The 21,832-nt window shown below is 39.1% G+C and overlaps 2 protein-coding genes and 1 pseudogene across 2 annotated transcripts; 2 read left to right on the top strand and 1 right to left on the bottom strand.

The window, feature by feature from the left end:
• Positions 1 to 440: 440 nt before the first annotated feature.
• On the top strand, positions 441 to 3,975 carry LOC18032200. Its single transcript, XM_024180006.1, has 3 exons — positions 441 to 914; positions 3,588 to 3,695; positions 3,895 to 3,975. The coding sequence occupies exons 1-3, from the start codon at positions 441 to 443 to the stop codon at positions 3,973 to 3,975; spliced, it is 663 nt and encodes a 220-aa protein (XP_024035774.1).
• Positions 3,976 to 15,302: 11,327 nt separating this feature from the next.
• LOC112096698 lies at positions 15,303 to 17,194 on the bottom strand. Its single transcript, XM_024180001.1, has 3 exons — positions 16,487 to 17,194; positions 15,772 to 16,048; positions 15,303 to 15,442 (listed from the first exon to the last, which is right to left on the bottom strand). Exons 1-3 carry the CDS (start codon positions 17,192 to 17,194, stop codon positions 15,303 to 15,305), a joined length of 1,125 nt encoding a protein of 374 aa, XP_024035769.1.
• Positions 17,195 to 18,958: 1,764 nt separating this feature from the next.
• LOC18032202 lies at positions 18,959 to 21,515 on the top strand (annotated as a pseudogene).
• The last annotated feature ends 317 nt before the right edge of the window (positions 21,516 to 21,832 follow it).

Raw genomic sequence — 21,832 nt, 5'->3', positions numbered from 1 at the left:
GAAAAAAACCAGGCATACATGAAAGTTAGAGAAATATAAATGGAAAATGATTACACCCCCTCTGTTGTTTGTTAAAGTTAATCATTTTTCCTCTTGTTTTAAAATTCATCAAAATTTTCTTATAATTAGAAAAAACAACTTTCAACTTTTTTGTATTTTACTAATTTACCCTTAAAATCCGATGTATGATTACTTTTTATTAATTTAAGCAATTAATTATCCATTAAAAAATTAATCATAAGTCTGAAGTTAAGAGAAACTGTTAATAACGGGGGTCTTTTATAGGTTTTGAAATATGAAAGAGAAGCGGTTAATTTACTGAAAATGAAGGGGGTCGGCGGGTGAGTAGGTTTTAATCATTTTTCCTAAGACGTGATCAATTATAAAAAGGTCTTCACTCCTCACAAACTCTGGCAAATTAAGCAAAAAAAGAAACAGCAATGGAGGCGTTGAGAAAGGTTGCTTTAGCGTATTATAATTCTGGAACCGATCAAGAAAGAAGTTTATTCAACCAATTTTTCCAATCAATGGATAAAGATGGAAACGGTAGGGTGAGTTACAGGGAGTATTCAGATTTCATGTCGCAGAAAGCACACGATGAGAACATGCGTACTCGTTACTTCTTCAATCAACTAGACATCGATAGAAGCGGAGGTTTAGATTTTAACGAAGTGTTGACTCTCTACTATATACTGAAAAGTGGAAGGCCAATTTGCGGCCAGTGCAAAATCTTTATAACCAATGAGTATTTCGCTTGCATGAAGTGCTTTGAAACCGGGAGCGCCGCTTACAGTATCTGCCTGGAATGTTTCCGCGCTAAAGGGAGTCTCAATCACAATCATGTCCGTTTTAATTTTGTGGATAATTTCTCGTTGCTTGAGTCTTTGAGGAAGAAACCTTTACCAAATCATCAGGTATTTATTATTATTATTAGATTATTATGAGTAAATATTCGTTTAGTCTCTATATAAGTATCTATTTAGTCCTTATATTTTTTTAAAAAAATCTTAAAATACCCTTACTATTATACCCTTATTTTTTCTTTGTTTTTATGATAACATCCATGCAACAATATTCTTGGTGATGCTAATGAAAAGAAAGAAAAATGTTAATTTATTAAATTAACATTAAAAGTAAAATAAAAATTAACATTAAAAGTAAAATAATTTTTTTATTTTACTTTTAGGATTAATTAGTAACATAATTTTTTTAAAATTATTAACAAGATAACAAGATATTAAATGTAGCTTTAAGTTGGTAATTTATTTATTTATAAATATTTATTAGAAAGATTATTGCAAGTGTCTGAAAAATATCAATTTCTTTAGACAGATAATTATTGGTAATTTGCTAATTAATTTTTTTATAGATAAATTAATTAACGTTTTTAGATTGTTGCAAGATTATTATTGGAAAAATAAAGAAAAATGTGAGAAAAATATTATATATTTAATAGTAGGAATGTCTTTTGGTATTTTTAAAAATATAGGATTGAATGACTATTTTTATTTTGTATAATGGGTGCCATCCGTTCGAAGCAAAAGTAGTTGAAGCCAAAGGCGAAACAAGGCCCTCTAAGCCCAAGACAAGGGGGTTGACACTTAAATCAAAATATAATACTCTAAGGCCATGTTTGGCATGCCGCATTACACTGTATTAGCGCTCTGCATTGCATTAAAATATGACAATACGACGTTTGGCACTTCTCCAGTATTGCATTAAGAAAAAAATTAATGCGGGAAACCCCGCATAACGGAAACCCGAGTGAGACTCGGGTTTATACTGCATTAGCTTCTTCTTCTTCGTCTCCTCTATTTCTCTCTCTTTCTTTTTTCTTTTTTTTTCCCTTTCCCCTCTTCTTCTTCGTCTTCCCTGTCACTCTCTCTCTTTTTTTGTTTTATTTTTTCCCTTTTCCCCTCTTCTTCTTCATCTTCTCTGTTTTTCTCTCTTTTCTTTTTTCCTTTTCCCCTTTTCTTCTTCGTCTTCTCTGATTCTCACTCTCTCTCTTTTTTTTCTTTTATTTTTTCCCTTTTCCCCTCTTCTTCTTCGTCATATCTGTTTCCCTCTCTCATTTTTCTTTTATTATTATTTTTTCCTTTTCCGCTCTTCTTTTTCGTCTTGTCTGTTTCTTCCTCTTCTCAGTTTCTTGTTTGTCATCTTCTCCTCCATTTCTTCATCATCTTCGTATAACCACTAATAGCTGCGGCTACCTCCCTTAGTTCATTTCTATGTTTGATTCAGGGGGTTTGATTTTGTAGATTGGTTAAAGACGACAATGATAGATGAGATTTGTTTGAGATGAGATTGAATGCCTTCACAAAATTTTTATTTTATTGTGCTATGGGAATTAGTATTGGTAATTATTATTATTTTTTAAGAATTTTGTTTATAAAAGGACAATTGTTGTACAACCCTTATTCATAACTAAATTTGGGTTTAGAAATTTGTTTTTTAAAAAAGATAATAGTTGTCACCATTTCTCAATAAAATTTAACATTTACACTAAAAAATTTTATTAAATTTTTAAAATTTAAGACCACATATTTAGTTTTTTTAAGTATTAATAAATGTTATTTTTTTAAATATATAATTTAAGTTAATCACAAAAAAAATTAATACAATACAGTGTATCATCAAACATTGTACAACATTATTATAATACAGTGCTAATGCAATATAGCATAATACAATACACCAGCATTAAAATAATGCAATACAGTATAATACAATACAGTGTGCCAAACGCACCCTAAAAGCATTACCAAAAAACTTTTCAAATAAGATTTTATTATTTATTTGAAGAGCCACATCAATATTTAAGATTTCAAAAGACACTTCAATTAAAATTCTTAAAATAAAAAATGATTATCTCTCTTCAAATTTAGAGAGTTGCTTTCTCCCTCTTCAATTTATATTTTATTACTTTTCATTGGAGAAAGAGAGAGAAGTGCTTTAATTGCTATTGACTTTTCCTTTAAAAAAATAATTATTTGATTAAAATAATATTAATTTATTTCTATTTGAAGAGTTTTTTAAAGAATAATATATTTTTTTACCATTTTATTTGCCACATAGATAAGCAAACTGGAGATGCTCTTAAAATTTATAGCATCTCCACAAGTTTTTATAAATTTTACTCTTCAAATATCTATTTGCTTACCTATGTGGTAAATAGAAGGGTGAAAAAATATGTTATTCTCCAAAAGACTCTTCAAATAAAAATAAATTAATATTATTTTAATCAAATAATTATTTTTTTAAAGGAAAGGTCAATAGGAATTAAAGCACTTCTCTCTTTTTCTCTAATGAAAAATAATAAAATATAAATTGAAGAAATTGAAGAGGGAGAAAGCAACTCTCCAAATTTGAAGATATAAAATTATTTTTTATTTGAAGAATTTTAATTGAAGTGTCGTTTGGAACCTTAAATGTTGATGTAACTCTTTAAATAAGTAATAAAATCTTATTTGAAAAGTCTTTTGGTGATGCTCTAAAAGAGCATTCACCTATATACTAATTGAAGATTTTAATTTTTGAAATTAATTGCCTATTTATAAAACTTGTATTGATTCTACAATTGATTGCAGCCAAATTCACCTATATACCAAGTAGCTGCCCCAAGTCTGCACAGTTGTTCAGAAAGTTCTTCACATGTAATTGTTCCTTACAATCCAAATATCCCAGGGGAGAGAAGGGTGAGTTTGACCAAACTTTGATTAATTAATTTTGAATAATCACTCGATTATTTTATTTGGTGCATAACATTTTTATAAATTTGGATATAGTGCTGAGGAGCTGTGTTGATTTTTATATATTATGGGAGTGAATTTCTTGTTGATATATCTATGGTCTGATAGTGAATTTCTTCGTGTTAAATTATTTATTGATTTCTAGAATCCATGGCAAGTGTGTTTTCGACTTTTCGAAGCTGGACTTCACTTGGCAAGTATTGTTGCTGGTTGTTCAATTATGTGAGGCTTTGCGCACTTCAAATATATTCACAGAGGGAGGTTGCAGTCGTCCATTCTAGCTATCTTGAAGATGAAGAATATATAAGCTGTGTGCAATGTTTAGATTTCTTTATGTATGTTTTCAAGTTAATTTTACTTTAGCGTACGACTATTTTTTTTTTATTACATGATACTATTTCTCAAGAGCACAACTGATATTTACAAATCAAACTATTATTGGGAGTAATTTACATCAATTCTTATAAAGCGGCCTATCTAGATTTTTAGGCTCGAATAGCCCGCTCAGATTTTTACCCTCTCTAATATTCGAGAGAAGTCTACTCCACTCACATTTCGAAAGTAGTCAGTCTAGATTTTTAGGCTCGAATAGCCAGCCCAGATTTTTACCCTCTCTAATATTCGAGAGAAATCTACTCCACTCACATTTCGAAAGTGAGAAGACTGTCTTCACTCAAATTAAAGAAGGAATACCCTCTCTAATATTCGAGAGAAGTCTACTCCACTCACATTCCCTTCTCTCCACTCACATTTCGAAAGTAGTCAGTCTAGATTTTTAGGCTCGAATAACCAGCCCAGATTTTTACCCTCTCTAATATTCGAGAAAAATCTACTCCACTCACATTTCGAAAGTGAAAAGACTGTCTTCACTCAAATTAAAGAAGGAATACCCTCTCTAATATTCGAGAGAAGTCTACTCCACTCACATTTCAAAAGGGAGAAGACTGTCTTTATTCAAATTGAATAAGGAAAATAAGCTCCCACAATGCATTGTGGGGCTCGAACCCATGACCTCACAATTGAAGGTATGGGTTCTAACCATTAGACTAAAGCCTAGTGGCTATATGTGCGGCTGTGTTTTAGTTTAACTTTTGTCTCTTTTTTTGTTACTCCGTTTTCGGTATGAAGGGCTGCATGAATTCACTTTCATATTTCAAAAAAATTTAAGATTAAACTTATTTGTATATTTGTGAAAGACAATTTGCTTCAATAGTTAATTAATAGTCATCATTACTATTATTATTATTATTATTATTATTATTATTATTATATATTACTAGAAGCTAGCTAGCTCTCAGGAATTAATCAAACTTAGGTTACCTTAATTAATTGGCATTGCAAAATAATATAAGTGTCTGAAGAAAATTAATTTATAATTGCCATCTGATTAGGAGCAGAGGGTGCTTAAGACTAGTAGTGGCCAAGGCACCTGCAAGCTTTAAAAAAATCTTGAAATTTCTAAATGAAATATCAAAAAATACTGATTTGGCCCCTACACAATTAATTTGTAAACTTTATACATAGGATGAAAATGTAACTTTATATTTTGTGAAATAAAGTCAAAGTTTCATAATTGTTTGATATTTATCTATTTACTTATTTATTTATTTATTTTTGAAAGGGTTTGATCTTTATTTTGGTATTTCCTTTTTCATCCTAATAAAATAGCAATAGCCTTTCAAACTTTTGATGAAGTTAAGATCTATCTCTTTGATCTTTATTTTGTTAATTAAATTTTTATTTTATTCTTTATTTGTAACAATAGTCTCAATTATTAATCAAAATCCCCAAATTAAAATTACCACAGTTACAAGCAAAATTTCTAAATTTTACACGATAGCTATAGATGAAAAAAAAACCATCTAAAATCAACCCCCTATTAATACTTGTTTGAATTTAGCTCCCTCGAGATTTACTCTGAGCTCTACCCCTACAACTAATAACAAACCTATATGGTAATTAATTAATTTCTATCATTTTCATCGAGATGCCTTTTTATTTCTATGATCTAAACCAAAAATATGCTGCAATATTAAATTAATTATTCAAATAAAAATAGAAAGGAGAATGAATAACTAGTTAGAGACCAAATTAATTAAACAAACAAAGTCAAATTGTAGCTGTTTGTATATTCTTGATCAAAAGATGAAATTTGATAAAAAGCATTTTATTAAGGACTTTATCGCCAATAATCAACGTCTGAATTATCCAAAGCGATGGGAAAGGAGAGAATCTTGTGTTGTTTAACAAAATGAAAAAAATGCAATAAGGACGTATTGGACTCAAGAATCACTTGGAAGCCTCTTGAGTCTTTCTCTAAATCTTGCTCAATGTGTTGTCACCTAACTTAATATTTACCTTAAGGTCTTCTTCTAGAACAGTTTTCTTGCTTCAATATAGAGATTGATAGAACCGTAACAACCATACTGTTAAAATCAATGCTCAAATCAAGATTAGATTTTACCCCTTCCTTTGCAATTCCAGACGTCTCTAATTACTTCCTCATCGACATTTGAAATCTCATGTTGTCATGGACATGTCCAATTACCTTCTTATAGGCATTTCTGGTCATGTTCTCATGCAATTTTCCAGTTGCATTGTCAATGAATTTCTTCCCAAAGTTGACATTCAACTTCTATTGCTAAAGAGGCGGCACACACTAATGTATAGTTGGAGTGCGAAGGCACTCGATCTCTTATATGTGTTAGCACTAACATCCTCTACAAATTTCAAAGCTAAAACTTTTCGGTCTCATCATCAAAGTTTTCAGACTCATCTACATAGTCATCGACAGATCCCTTAATGTGACGCGTCAAGCAATAATTTAAAAGAATGAATCTCACTGTCAATCTTAAAAATCACTTCATATGATTCCATATTAAATTTTTTCTTTGATTATTAATGATCTAATATGCGGACACCCTATTTTGTGGACATACTATTAAACTATGTAGTTCAATAGTTAATTAAAATAACTTTATTAAATTGTATGGTTAATGACGTGTTAGATGAAAAAAAATAAGGACGCTCACATTAGTAAATGACTATATATATGTATGCATTCGTATATATTTGTGTATATATTACCATTCTCATGTGTGGGCGCCCTTTTTTTTCATGTAGATAGGGATGGTAAAATTCGGATCCGGGTTTAGGCTTTCTGGTTCTAGGCCTGAATGATAATTAGCATACCGAATTTGGATATAAACCCCATTTTTAGGCTCCTGAGCCTGTACAGGTTCAACCCGAAAAAATCTGGATTTTTGGATTTCGGATTCCAAACGCTGATAGATATACTGAATACCCGAAATTAAAAAAAAAAAAAAGCATGCCACTTCTGGGTTATTTGGCGATTGCAGAAGGAGATAGAACAAAGTCATGGATCTCTTGAAATAGATGAGGAAGATGGGGAATCGCATAAACTAAAACCCAATGATTCCGACAACCAAAATCACAATATAAACAATTTTTTTCCTTTTTAGTACTCAAAATATAGAAATATAACTACATAAACACCAAATAACACCAAAATCCACAACACAATTTATTTCATTTCAGAAACTATACCAACAAAGACTATCATAGAACTCCATCACCGAAAGTTGGCATTGGGACCACAAAAGAAACAATTGAAAATTAATGAACTCTCTCTAGAACTAAAACAAAAGGCTGACAAAATCTGAATCCTGATTAGGGTTATAACTCTTATACATAGTGCTCTGTGGGCAAGCAATTAAATTGCGATTAAGAATAGCCTTAAGCCTTTTTTTCTTTTTTAACTTTCTATTGCAACTTAGGAGTTTAGAGGTTCTCATGCTGTTAAGAAATGAAAAGTACCAGCTCGGCCATCCCCTCATCTCCCACCCCGAGGCGAATCTCCTTAGCTGAATGGCACGATAAGAGTTCAACCAGAGACGTAAACCAACCTGAGAAATATACTGACCAGGAACACATACCGACCAGATACTCATAACCAAAGAAAGGGCACACGATCTCACAAAGTCGCGATAGTTTCGCTACGTCCCGAACCGTTGAGAGAGACATGGTATCCCACGTTTACCCACAATCCAGTGGTTGGAGACCCATAAGGGGCAGCCATTACCCGATAAAGGGGGAGCATGAGAAGTGTACAGAAACGTGGGACAACAGCTATAAGAAAGGGAAAAACCTATGAAAGAAGGGGACAGAAAAAATTGAAAGAAGAAAAAACTCTGCCAAATTGAAACCAGACTATTTTCTATACAAACTTTGAGCAAATTATAAGCAATTACAGAATCTAAATTGCACCGTTTTCCCGTAAACACCTTGTGCTGACTTAGGCATCGGAGGGTTTACGCCGGTAAAACCACCGGCGTCTCTGATCCATTTTTGTGAACGCAGGCTTAGTAAAAGAAGGATGGGTGATTCCAACCCAGTGACTTAGGCAATCGTTGGAACAAGAAGAAAGTGACGTCTTCTCTACTGACCACATAAGCGTTGGTGGAAAAATCTGGTCAGGCAAAAGGCGAGCAAATTTCAGCATCAACATTTTGGCGCTGTCTGTGGGGAGCTGGATAAAAGCTACCACCAAGTTACTAGTCATCGGAGAAGTAGCGAACGATCGGTTATGGATATATCAAGGAAGGATGCCCTAGGAGGCGACAATAAAACTGGTGAAACAATCACTCTCCGAGAAATAGCAAATGAAGCTAGAGAGAGGGTGATGCAAGATCGAATGGAACGGATAGAGAAGCAAATGGAGACTCTCACGGCCATATTGCATGAGCTGAGGGATGAGCGGAGAAGGGACTGTGAAACCACCGTGGGGAGAGATGAAGTTATGGCAGAACCCAGCCTCCGGAGGCGTAGAATCGAGGAAATCCCTCCACCGGTAGACCAACCCTATAGGGTGCATCCCCATAGAAGTACTGGTCGGATCCTAAGAGAATGCGTAAATGAAGGGAGAGGCCAACCTCGCTCTGGACGAATACTAGAAATTGATGGCCGATGAGCGAATATTGATGAAGGAGAGCTCAGACAGCGGCTGCAGAATGCTGAGCAGGAGCGAGATCAGATAGCTGCGCGCGATCCTGACCGTGCTGTAGAATTGAAGGGCGAGGTGCGCAGGTTGGAGCAGGTGATGGATGAGATTCAGGGCAAGAGAAAACCCCCAAGTTGGAGGATAATGCTAGATGAAGAATCTCTGTTATCAGCCGAGATCATGGGTACTGTAATCCCAACAGATTTTCGCTTCCCCGACCTCAAATACTCCAGGAGAAGTGACCCACTAGTGCATATTGAACGTTTCAATGACATGACGGGTGTACAGGGGCTAACACCAGCTTAGAGGTGCAGGGTGTTCCCATTGACACTAGAGGGACGAGCCTGGGAATGGTACCGCAAGCTGCCACGAGAAAGTATAAAAGGATACGAGTAGATGTACCAAGAGTTGGCTGTGCAGTTCCGAGGAGCGGTAGCCCCAGAGGACGATATGATGGAACTGATAGGGATGAAGCAGGAGGAACACGAATCCCTTCGGGATTTTGTAAAACGATACCACCGGGTCGTACTTGATTTGGGAGTTTTTAATCACCCTCAGGCGTTGAGGGGGTTAAAAGAGGGCGTGAGGATAGGCCGACTGTGGTACAACTTGAGAAATCCTATAGTGCAGAATTCGGCGGGTTCTGAGTAGGCGATGAGAGATATAGAAATCGAAGAGGAAAAATCGATGAGGATAAAAAGTGAGTAGCTAGAAGAGTTGAGACGAAAGAAAAAGAGAACCTCGAGTGGGAGCGGGTCGGGAAAGCGAGTTAGGGAATCCTCAATGATGGGTGGAATATCAGCTCGGTCTCGCCCTTATCCCGTGACTCAGAGACCACAACAGTTCCAACACAGCCGAGCTCAGCCTCTGCGCCCCCCATTCCCGGAGCGGCAACGAGAATTCCAGCAGTTGGCTGCCCATCCTTATCACAACGCTCCCAGGGCACTACATACAATTAACTCCAGAGCTGGGCGGCCAAGTCAGCTACCTACAATACCAGCTCGGGATGATATCCACGATAGCCGAGCAGTTCAACTGATTGACCAGAGCTTGGCGTATAGACAATACACCCCATTGAAAGTCTCTATGGAGGAGTTGTATGAGAGAATCGAGGAACGAGGCCTGTTATACCCTCCTGCCCCCGTAACAAAACCCGCTCACAAACGTGATAAAAGCAGATTCTGCAAATTCCACGACACTCATGGCCACACTATCAACCAGTGTCGCGATCTAAAAACTCAGGTGGAGGATTTGGTGAGAAACCGATACCTGGATGAATATGTAGATAGGGCGTTCCCTATCCTCGAGTCACAATATACATAGAGGAACGGAGATGAGAGAAATATGGAGCGTGAGCAACCAGTCATCCGGGTGATAGCAGAAGGGCCGACATTGGCCGGAGATTCGAACATGGCACGGAAGAATTACGGGAGATATGCCATGACCAGGAAAGAGGTGCTTTTCAATTTGCCAACAGCCAAGAGGGCGAAAGTGAGGTAAGTTCCCATTATGTGGACAGATGATGACGAAAAGGGTGTTTTATATCCTCATGAGGATGCACTGGTGATTAAGGCGATGGTGGCTAGTAAAGAGTTATGGCGAATACTAGTGGATACGGGCAGCTCGGTTGACATACTGTTTAAGTCGGCCCTAGATGATATGAAAATTTCAGACCTGAAATTGGAGCAAACAAATACATCATTGAAGGGATTTGGAGGAGGTCGGTTAACCCCTATAGGGATCATCGAACTCCCAAGTACTGTAGGGTCGAAGCCATTTGAAAAAACAGTGATGCTGAATTTTGTCGTGGTAGAAGAAAGAAACCCCTACCAGATGATACTGGGACGACCTTTCATGAGAATAAGCCAATGTGTCATATCCACTCACTATCTGGCATTGAAGTATAGAGTGAACGGAGTCATGGGCGTAGTAAAAGGTGACCAGAGAATGGCGAGGAGTTGTTACGCTACCGCCGCAAAGGAAACACTATAAGTTACCACTCTGGATAACCGATGAGATCCTAAAAAAGGTCACCAGGAGCCAGCTGAGAAATTGGAAGAGGTTTTAGTGAGCAGGAGTGACCCGAGCAGAGTGGTAAAAATCGGGTCAAGATTGGGCGAGGTAATAAGAGGCGAGCTGGTAAAATGCCTATAGTCCCATGCAGATATATTTGTCTGGTCACATGAAGACATGCCGAGAATTGATCGTGGGGTAGCGTGTCACAAGTTGGCAATCAGGAAAGGGGCAAGGCCGGTAAGGCAGAAAATGAGGTGCTTTAACTATAAAATGTATGAAGCCATAAACACGGAGGTAGAAAAGCTGTTGAGAGCATGATTCATAAAGGAGGCTAAATACCTGGAATGGATCTACAATATAGTGTTGGTGAAGAAGGCCAACGGAAAATGGAGAATGTGTGTAGATTTTATAGACCTTAACAAGGCGTGCCCAAAGGATAGCTTCCCCCTACCTAAAATAGACCAACTGGTTGACTCAACGACGGGTCACAGCCTGCTTAGCTTCATGGATGCCTTTTCAGGATACAACCAAATACTCATGAACGAGCAGGATGAGGAGAATACTACCTTTATAACTAACGTGAGTTTGTTTTGCTACAGAGTGATGTCATTTGGCCTGAAAAATGCAGGAGCTGCCTATCAAAGGTTAGTGAATAAGATTTTCAAGTCATTGATCGGTCACATTATGGAAGTATACGTGGACGATATGATCACAAAGTCTAAGGAGCCGAAAGATCATGTGAAGCACTTAGAATAGACATTCGAATTCCTGAGAAAGTATCAAATGAAGTTGAATCCGAAGAAATGCACATTTGGAGTCAGCTCGGGCAAATTCTTAGGATTCCTGGTGAGCCACCGAGGGATCGAGGCCAACCTAGAAAAAATACGGGCAGTAATAGAAATGAAGTCCCCCCGAACAATTAAGGAGGTGCAGAGCCTTACAGGAAAATTGACAGTATTGAACCGATTCATCTCGCGGGCCACGGATAAATGCCACCCTTTCTTCCAAACCATAAGGAAATGAAGGAAAATGGAGTGGACATCAGAATGTGAGGAGGCGTTCGGGCAGCTGAAGAAATATCTGGCCCGCGCCCCGTTGCTATGGACTCCGAGAGAAGGTGACCAGCTGTATTTATACTTGGCAATCTTTAAATGAGCTACCAGCTCAGTATTAGTCAGAGAAGAGGAAATAAAGTAACACCTCGTATATTACACTAGCAAGGCCCTGGTAGACGCAGAAACCAGATATCCACTGATGGAGAAATGGGCACTAGCGTTAATAACCGCAGCACGTAAGCTCGGGCCTACCCGATAGTCGTGATGATCAACCAGCCTCTTCGGCAAATGCTCCAAAAACCAGATGCATCTGGTCGGTTAGTAAAATGGTCTGTGGAGCAATCAAAGCCCTGAGGAGCAATCAAAGCCTAAGCCCTGGCCGATTTTATGGTTGACCGTATTGAACCAGGGGAGGAAGTTCAGGGGGAGCAACCAGTTGAAGAGGAGAAACTGAAGGGGGTGTGACTGATAATGGTTGATGGGTCACGTAGTGAACAGAAGTCTGGAGCAAGAATTGTAATACGAAGCCCAGAAGGGGCTGAGGTATCCTATGCGGTGAAATTCGAATTCTAGCTCACGAATAACCAAGCTGAATATGAAGCCTTCATCACTGGGCTCGGGCTTGCGCACGCACTACGAGCAGAAATGGTAGAAATTCGAGCTGATTCCCAGTTAGTCTGTATTCAACTCAGTGATCAATTCCAAGCAAGGGAAGAGAAGATGGGGCTTTATTTGAAGAAGGCAAAACAGATGGTTGAGCTCTTCCAAGAGGTAGAAATAAAGCAGATATCTCGGAATGAGAATTACCGAACAAATATGTTGGCCAGATTGGCCACAACTACGAATCCAAAATTACCCAAGTCAGTGCCACTGGAAGTGAGGACCTCGCCAAGCATAGGGGAGAAAGTAGAAGTAATGCAGGTGAGCACCGAAGAATCCTGGATAGATTCAATTCTCTCATACATCAGCGATAGCATTTCACCAGCAGACAAGAAACATGCAAGGAAGCTGAAATGTCGGGCAGCAAAGTATACGCTACTTGATGGGGTACTATACCGCCGGGGATTCACCTTGCACTTTTTGAGATGTTTAGATGATGAGGAAGCAAATTATGTGCTGAGGGAGATTCATGAAGGAATATGCGGCAACCACTCAGAAGCAAGGACTTTGGCCTTCAAGGCACTTCGGTAAGAATACTTTTGGCCGATTATTCATTAGGATGCAAAGAGGATGGCAAAAACCTGTAAAGTCTGCCAAAACTTCTCGGAGATTCCTGCTCAGCCTCCAGAATTGCTAACCACTATGTCGTCCCCATGGCCCTTTGCCCAATGGGGAGTTGACCTGATTGGCCCATTACCTAAGGGCCGAGGAGCGGCAACACATGCAATTGTGTCTATAAACTACTTCACCAAGTGGGTAGAAGTGGAGTCCTCAGTCAAATCACGGAGAGAAAAACAACAGATTTTATTTGGAAGAATGTCATCTACAGATACAGGATCTCCTATGCCATCATTACAGACAATGAGAGGCAATTTGACAATCACAACTTTAAAGAATTTTACCAAAACTTGGGGTTGGACCTGAAGTTCTATACCCCAGCACACCCCCAGGCAAACGAGCAGGTAGAAGCAGCCAACAAAGTAATAAAGAAACTCCTGAAAACCAGGTTGGGAGAGAAGAAGGGAGCTTGGGTCGACGAGTTACCAGGAGTATTATGGGCCTACCGGACAACCCACAAAATGGCCACGGGAGAAACCCCATTCGCTTTAACTTTCGGTCATGAGGCAGTAATCCCAGCAGAAATTGGGGTGAGAACCCATCAGACAGAGTATTTCAATGAGGAACAAAACGACGAGCAGATTTGCATGAACCTAGACCTGCTGGAGGAAAAAAGAGAGGGGGCCTCACAGAAAGTGGCCCAATGCCAATAAAGAATCATGCGCTTCTACAACAAGAATGTACGCGTGAGGCAGTTCCGAGCAGGAGGTTGGGTACTTAGGAAGGTGAACCAGAACACAAGAGATCCTAACCATGACACTATTGGCCCGAAATGGAAGGGCCTATACAAGGTAATACGAACAACTGGCCCAGGAACTTACAAGCTGACCCACCCTGATGGGCGAGATGTGAAGAGGTCGTGGAACGCTGAGCACTTGAAAAAATACTCCCAGTAAGCATAATGCTTCACCAAGTTTTTATTCTTTTAAACTATTTCTGTTAGATGCATGATGATAAATTGTGACACATGCATGAATTTTGCTTTCTGTAATCCATGCAAATTTCAATAAAGATGAATTCAGCGTGAAATTCCTCTGCTAGCAAAATTTGTTAAACTTATTAAGGCAAGCAAGTGCTTATTCCTGCTCGGTCGCCTAAAGGACCAGCAGGCTATTTCACAAATTTTACTAAGGCAAGCAAGTGACTATCCCTGCTCGGTCGCCTAAAGCACCAGCAAGCTATTTCACAAATTTTACTAAGGCAAGCAAGTGTCTATCCTTGCTCGGTCGCCTAAAGGACGAGTAGGCTATTTCGCAAATTCTATTAAGGCAAGCAAGTGCCTATCCCTGCTCGGTCGCCTAAAGGACCAGCAGGCTATTTCGCAAATTCTACTAAGGCAAGCAAGTGGCTATCCCTGCTCGATCGCCTAAAGGACCAGCAGGCTATTTCGTAAATTCTACTAAGGCAAGTAAGTGCTTATTCCTGCTCGATCGCCTAAAGGACCAACAGGCTATTTTATAAATTCTACTAGAGTAAGCAAGTGCCTATTCCTGCTCGGTCCCCTAAAGGACTAGCAGGCTAATTTGTAAATTCTACTAAGGCGAGCAAGTGTCTATTCCTGCTCGGTCGCCTAAAGGACCAGCAGGTTATTTCATAAATTCTACTAAGGCGAGCAAGTACCTATTCCTGCTCGGTCACCTAAAGGACCAGCAGGCTATTTCCTAAATTCTACTAAGGCAAGCAAGTACCTATTCCTGCTCAGTCGCCTAAAAGACCAGCAGGCTATTTCTTAAATTCTTCTAGGGCAAGCAAGTGCCTATTCCGGATCGGTCGCTTAAAGGACCAGCAGGCAATTTTACGAAATTTCGTTAAGGCGAACAAGTGTCAGTTCCTGCTCGGTCAACTAAAGGACCAGCAGGCAAAGTCAATTAAAATTATTAAGGTAACTTATAGAAACGATCCACAAGCAAAACCATGACAAGAAAGCAAACAGAAAGCATCCAAATTTTATAAACATCCAAACGTTTGCAAACAGATGAAAGTTTAGAATTTATACAAAAAATAAGCCTAATGATTATGAGGTTCAATAGCATCGGTAATCAAAGGATCAACAATCTCAGGAAGAGGAGGATCAGCAACATCAGGGGGAGTAGGCACTGACCCTTAACCTACTTCAGGAGCACAATCCCCTGCTTCCTCCTCCTACACCCCACCTAAAGGAGCCGCCACCTGATCCTGGTCACCCTACTCCTTATCCCCCTGATATGCCTTGGCCATGTATTTCTGCACACCAGCCTCTAGCTTGCTCATGTTAAGCTCTGGATATTCTTCCTTAAGCATAAACATGATGCACTTGTAGCAAAAAGCAAGCCTAGAGTTATACTCTGCATCCAGCCGATCGTCCACATCAGTATATTTACCTTTCAGCTCAGCCAACTGCTCATGTAAAAACTTGATTTCCTCCTCGAGGGCCGTCTTCAAAGTATCTCGCCCTCAAGCTTGGTAGAGTTGGACTCAGCCATGACAACTTTTTCTTCCAAGTCCATGATCTGCTTGTGTAGATCAAGCAGCTTTTCCTTCGAGCGGTCGGCAGACTCGGCTTTTTTCTTCAAGTCCTGGTTGTCAGCTTGAAGCCTCCTCTCATGGCACGAGGAACTATTCTTGTAACAAGAAACTATAGTAGCCAGCTTCAAGGAGACCCTCTAAACAGAACCAGCTAATTCGCTGAGGTTCATGCTCTCAATATCCTTGACCATTTTCGGTCCCATTGACTTGCCGTAGTCCCTCTGGTACGGGGTCAGATAGTCACCCTGGTCCCGAGGCAGAAGAGGAGAGGATCGGTCTCCAGAGTGAATGCTGACCTCGGGACTCTTGTCACTAGCCTTCTCCCCACCATTCTTCCGAGGTGGAGGAGGGGGCAGAGCAGGAACAGAAGCCTTGGAGGGACCAACATTAGTTTTCTTCAAAATAAGGGGAGTTGCTGGAGCTGCCTGGAACCCGACCACGTTTTCTTGTCATAGCATTGAGGATCTTGTTGTCTATTCCGACAGCTACGTCCACCAAGCGTGACCCGACAAGATTTATTAATGACATGAGATCCTGACAGGTAGACGCGTTCACTAAAGCAGTTTCCACTTGGAGAAACGGTCTATCGTCAAGATTGCTGATCAAGCCCTACAACTCTAAAAGAACAAACAATATTAAAGAACCTAATAAGTAACGATCAAAGAAGAAAAATATACAAAAAATAAACGACCTGGGGTAACAAAACGCGTTGGAAAGTGAATATCACCACTAAACGAATGGGCTGCTGGACACCAATTTCCTCCAGCAAAGAAGAATTTGTTCTTCTAATTTTTACACGAGGAAGGAAAGCCGGTGATAGGCTTCCTCTTTGCAGAGCTTGACATGAAGTAGTACCAGCCTACTTCCTTTGGGCTACTCCTCAGTTTGTACAAGTGCTTTATTTCAGAAAGGGAAGGTTCCTCGAGTCCACACCTCTCCAATAACACATACAAAGCAGATAGAACCCTCCACCTATTTCGGTGAAGCTGACCTGGAGCCAGATGCATACCACCCAATATCCTGGCAAGATAAGGCTGAAAGGGTAACCGAGCACCTAACTTGAAACTCTCCAGATGCATCATCACATACCCCCTCGGAGGCTGACTGGGGACATCATCTTTCCTGAGAATTACAAGGAGTATCTCCTTAGGGATATTGTAAAGAGTTCTAAGCTTAAGTAGGTCAGTGTGGGTGGTGGCACACGCTATATAATCGATGGGGTAAGTATCTGCTTCCATCCTATGGCTGAGGTTTCTTTTCTTAGGGGGTCTGCTCGGCTCGAAACTGCTCTCCTCACCGTCACCCACTTCCTCAGGGACCCCATCCCCTTTAGAACTAAGATTTTCACCAGAACCTGATGCTTGCCCCCCACGGTTCCCCATAGGCTCAAAGTCAGGGGAATGCAAAATGGCTTGGGAACGAGGGTACTCAAGGGTATCCTTATCATAGGAGAGGGCTAAACTACTGGAGGGGTGTAGAAGACCAGTGGGTCTTGACAAGTCGGGTAAATATGAATCTTCTGTTTTTCCATCACTATCATCTATAATTAATTTCCCTCTCCGATTTGACATAGTAAAATCTCAAAAGGAAATCACGGCAAAACCAAGTATATGGGTACAAAAAAGGGATAACACAAAACCCAATCAACAACAATCAGAGAGGAAGTTAAAGGCGATACCTGGAGTAAACCGGCACTGGTAGCGCTGCCGTAACGGAGAAAGGACCCAGCAAACAATGGTTTCCGACGCGAAAAGTGTGATTAAAATCCAGAGAGAGATGTGGCTTACGATGAAGTGGCAGATGGTGAAACACAATGATGGCTTTAATTTAGGGATTTGAAATGAGAGGGGGAAATGGAAGCGTTTAAGTCACACGGGTGCCAGCTCACTCGCCGTATATCGAGGACAGATAAGCCGTTGTTTCAAATTTCAAATACGAAAGGGCAAGAGACGACACGTCACCGACCATGATAAAAGGCCTAACGAGATATTAGCCTAGCTATGTACATTGGACACGTTCACGAAGGTCCATACTCATACTCACATCTCCTCAGACAAAGGACGGAGCTTCAGATTCGTCACGATAACACGAAGACCAGATAGGTATTTCCAGAGGTCAGTAGGATCCAATTCTCAGTTTCTAATCTCAACTCGTTTCACTCGCAAGACCAGAAATTGGGGGACTGGTGTTAAGAAATGAAAAGTACCAGCTCGGCCATGCCCTTATCTCCCACCCCGAGGCGAATCTCCTCAGCTGAATGGCACGATAAGAGTACAACCAGAGACGTATACCAACCTGAGAAATATACTGACTAGGAACACATACCGACCAGATACTCATCACTAAAGAAATGGCACACGATCTCATGAAGTCGCGACAGTTTCACTACACCCCGAACCGTTGAGAGAGACATGGTATCCCATCTTTACCCACAATCCAATGGTTGGAGACCTATAAGGGGCAGCCATTACCCGATAAAGGGGGAGCATGAGAAGTGTACAGAAACGTGGGACAACGGCTATAAGAAAAGAAAAAACCGATGAAAGAAGGGGACAGAAAAAATTAAGAGAAGGGAAAACTCTGCCAAATTGAAACCAGACTATTTTCTATACAAACTTTGAGCAAATTATAAGCAAATACAGAATCTAAATTGTACCATTTTCCCGTAAACACCTTGTGCTGACTTAGGCATCGGAGGGTTTACGCCGGAAAACCACCGGCGTCTCTTATCTATTTTTTTGAACGCATGCTTAGTAAAAGAAGGAAGGGTGATTCCAACCCAGTGACTTAGGCAATCGTTGGAACAAGAAGAAAGTGACGTCTTCTCTACTAACCACATAAGCGTTGGTGGAAAGATCTGATCGGACAAAGGACGAACAGATTTAAGCATCAACACATGTGTCCATTATCACTCCATGTGAATCGTTTAAAAAAAGTAAATAAATACATAAATTGACTGTTTTGTTGGCATGGACCAAACAGAACGGTTACCCTCCAAATATTCTGGGTAATGTATGCCCATGAGCCTTATAATGATTCTCATCCACAAGTCCTCCTATTTGTCACCTACATTTAGTATGCATTTTTTCATTTGATGTGAAACGTGAAAAGTGAAATGAAGCCCCCACATGGACAAGCTGACGCCAAGATGATGCGAAGTACTTTTCTTACTTTTTATGAGATGCGAAGTACTTTTCTGATCTTTATTGCACCAGATGACTCATTGCACCAGATTATTCGTAATACCTCCAGTAATTGTCCTGGAGATAACTCACTAGAAGTCGATATATTTCTAGGTCCCTCTAGCGAATCCCAACTTAAGACATATATATATATAAAATATAAAATTTTGCAGACAGGAGTTTAAGGTTAAACAGAACAAACGAGATGTCAGGTCCTCAGTGTTGTGCGAATCCACCAACATTGAACCAACCACTGGAGGAGGCCACGTTGAGAACCTTGGTGGACTTAACACCTATGTCAATGGCTCTCCTCACTCAAAACTTGCTGTTCTTCTTGTCTCCGACGTTTATGGTACTTAACCCATCTCATTACATCTCCTCATTTTTTTATTTTTTTACATCAAAGTATAATCTGGGTTGTTTCTGTTCGGGCAATATATTATCGTTTGGGTTGCTCTTGTTTGAGTATTTTGCTTGAGTTTTGTGATTGTTTTTTATGTGGGTTTGCTTTGTGGTTTTGAAATGGTTAATGGGTAATCTTCAGCTCTTTATTTTGTTTTTTTCACTTCAATTTATCATCTACCTGGGTTGTGTTTTTTATTTTTCCCCTTTTTTTCTGTGTTTGTCTTTTTATGTAAATTTTATTGATACCTTAAGTAGATGTAGATTGCACATCACGTGTTTGATTTCCTATTGATCATACACCCATGTTGTTCAACTTTTTTTTTCTGTTTACTACTATTTTTATTTTTTTTACTTTTCTTTTGCCTCGTCCTGCAGGATATGAAGCTCCAAACTTGAGGTATGGCTTGCTATAACAACTTATTGATGCGTTTTTAAAAATTCTGTTTGATATATGATTCTGTTTTTTTTTTTTTTTTGTCTTTCCTATTAATTTCCTTTTGTGCTAACACCTGTAATGGATTGAGAAAAATTCATGCAGTTTGGACCTTAACTCAATCGTGAAAGAAAATTTATTTGTCTAGTCAGTGTAATGATTCTGAAATTATTAATCCAGTGAAGCATATTTGAAGATGCTAATAGAGGATTTACTGATGGTTTTGACAATGACTTGGGGCTAGCAGTGTTGTGATTTGGCATCTACGTATATAAGATATATGTGATTATTTGCTGATTTGCTATTATACTGTTACCCTGTGCTTTTTTGGGAGCTAACATCAGATGCTTTAAATTTAAGGAAGCTTGCGGACAAGATTGCTGCAGCTGGATTCTATGTGGCAGTTCCTGACTTCCTTCATGGAGATCCTTATGTGCCTAATGCTGGAAGAACACTACAAGATTGGATTAAAGATCATGGAACGGTTGGTTCTGTACTTGTGATACTCTACAAAACTTATTTGACCATTTAATTTTGTTGCATGGGGCCGTTTTGATTTCATTGATTTCATCACTCTTAGGGTTGTTATATATTTTCATATTTGAGCTGTCTTGATTGGTGAGTGGATTGGATCTAGCTACCCAATCGGTCTATTGTTATTAATGTCCTAATTCTGAACTACATCACTGTATACACTGTTCTGATATGATGTATTGAATCTACATGTGCCGTTCATTGTTATGTTGTGGTTGGTCCCTCGTGTTAAACTTTCAGTGACTGGGCTAGCCATTTATTTTTCTTATAGGATAAGGCTTTTGAAGACGCAAAGCCAGTTATTCAGGCTATTAAGAGCAAAGGTATAACTGCAATTGGTGCTGCAGGCTTCTGCTGGGGTGGTAAGATACATGTTTTCCCTTGCTCGTGTATTTTTTTCATGATGGTTTCATTATCAAGTCTCTCATATTTCAACTAGATAGACTTTGAAGGTATAAATCCTTGATTTTCATCATTGATCATTGAACTGACTGCTATTAACTAACTTTTATTTTCAGCTAAAATAGCGGTTCAACTAGCGAAGCGGGAGTTCATCCAAGCTGCTGTGCTGTTACATCCCTCTTTCGTAACTGTAGATGATATCAAGAGTACGGATTCATAGATTTTCCCCCTTTCAGTGTGTGTTCATAGGCAAGAAATGCTTATTGTTGAGTGTACACATAGTTTACATACAAGTCTTTATAAAAGTTCTGATTATTGCATGCGGATGGGAAAGTGTTTTAGTTTGTTTCTTAATCTTTTGTTGGACTATTCATTGTTTTATTTGGTGTAACAAACCATATTGGTTGGTATTGCTTTCAGCGGTTGAGGTTCCCACTGCAGTACTGGGAGCTGAGTTTGATCAGATTTCTCCCCCAGCTCTCTTGAAGCGATTTGAAGAGGTCTTAACTGCTAAATCTGAGGTATATATACGTATATACATAAATTCAGTGCTTTTTAATAACATGTACAATGCGACCATTTTTTCTGTTATTCCATCAATTTCTAGAGCTCATCTTCCATTCCAATAAAAGCAATATATCAGTAACGTTTATTTATCTGGACCTGTTCTGTTCTGTGTATTCATAACAACACTTAACAGGTTCACATTGAAGTTTCATTTCTGCTTCAAAGTTATCTGGATCTATGGTTAAAAGCAGTTTCGATGACTCTTTTACTTGTGATACTTGTTAGCAGGTCGATGGGTATGTGAAAATATTTCCAAAAGTCTCTCACGGATGGACGGTGAGATACAAAGTAGAAGACAAATCTGCCGTGAAGTGTGCAGAGGAAGCTCACCAAAATATGCTGGAATGGTTTGCCAAGTATGTCAAGTGAGGAACCGCATGGAATGGACTATTGTGCTGCTTCGTGTCTGTGAACCTCGGAACTCTAGTTGATAGTTATTGTATCTTATGAATGATTGAATAACTATGTGACTAGGTCAGCATTTAGCGTGTTTGATGTTCTTGCAATTAAAATTGAATAAATATATGCGTGATATGATGAATGAAAAATTGGCACCGCATGTGGTCAGGCTTTTGCTGAAGGTTCTTTGTGGCGCTGGGCTTACGCCGCTTCTTCATTAAAAAAAGAAATTCTTTTAGTTGGAAATTCATTTTGTTTAACTTGTTTTAATATATTTCTCGAAAATA

Source organism: Citrus clementina, unplaced genomic scaffold (assembly GCF_000493195.1).
Source record: "Citrus clementina cultivar Clemenules unplaced genomic scaffold, Citrus_clementina_v1.0 scaffold_9, whole genome shotgun sequence".
In the NCBI taxonomy this organism is placed as follows: Eukaryota; Viridiplantae; Streptophyta; class Magnoliopsida; order Sapindales; family Rutaceae; genus Citrus; species Citrus x clementina.
The sequence above is the reverse complement of the archived record's forward strand: the minus strand, read 5'-3'. Positions and strand labels throughout refer to the sequence as shown.

Excerpts from the sequence above, each read along its gene's own strand:
- LOC18032200 (XM_024180006.1), top strand. The coding sequence starts at position 441 with ATGGAGGCGTTGAGAAAGGTTGCTTTAGCGTATTATAATTCTGGAACC. Across the intron at positions 915-3,587 it reads AACCTTTACCAAATCATCAG|CCAAATTCACCTATATACCA; the intron begins GTATTTATTATT and ends AATTGATTGCAG. Across the intron at positions 3,696-3,894 it reads ATATCCCAGGGGAGAGAAGG|AATCCATGGCAAGTGTGTTT; the intron begins GTGAGTTTGACC and ends ATTGATTTCTAG.
- LOC112096698 (XM_024180001.1), bottom strand. The coding sequence starts at position 17,194 with ATGTCAAATCGGAGAGGGAAATTAATTATAGATGATAGTGATGGAAAA. Across the intron at positions 16,049-16,486 it reads TGAGGAGTAGCCCAAAGGAA|GCAGCTCCAGCAACTCCCCT; the intron begins GTAGGCTGGTAC and ends GTCGGGTTCCAG. Across the intron at positions 15,443-15,771 it reads GAACCTCAGCGAATTAGCTG|AGTATAACTCTAGGCTTGCT; the intron begins GTTCTGTTTAGA and ends GGCTGGATGCAG.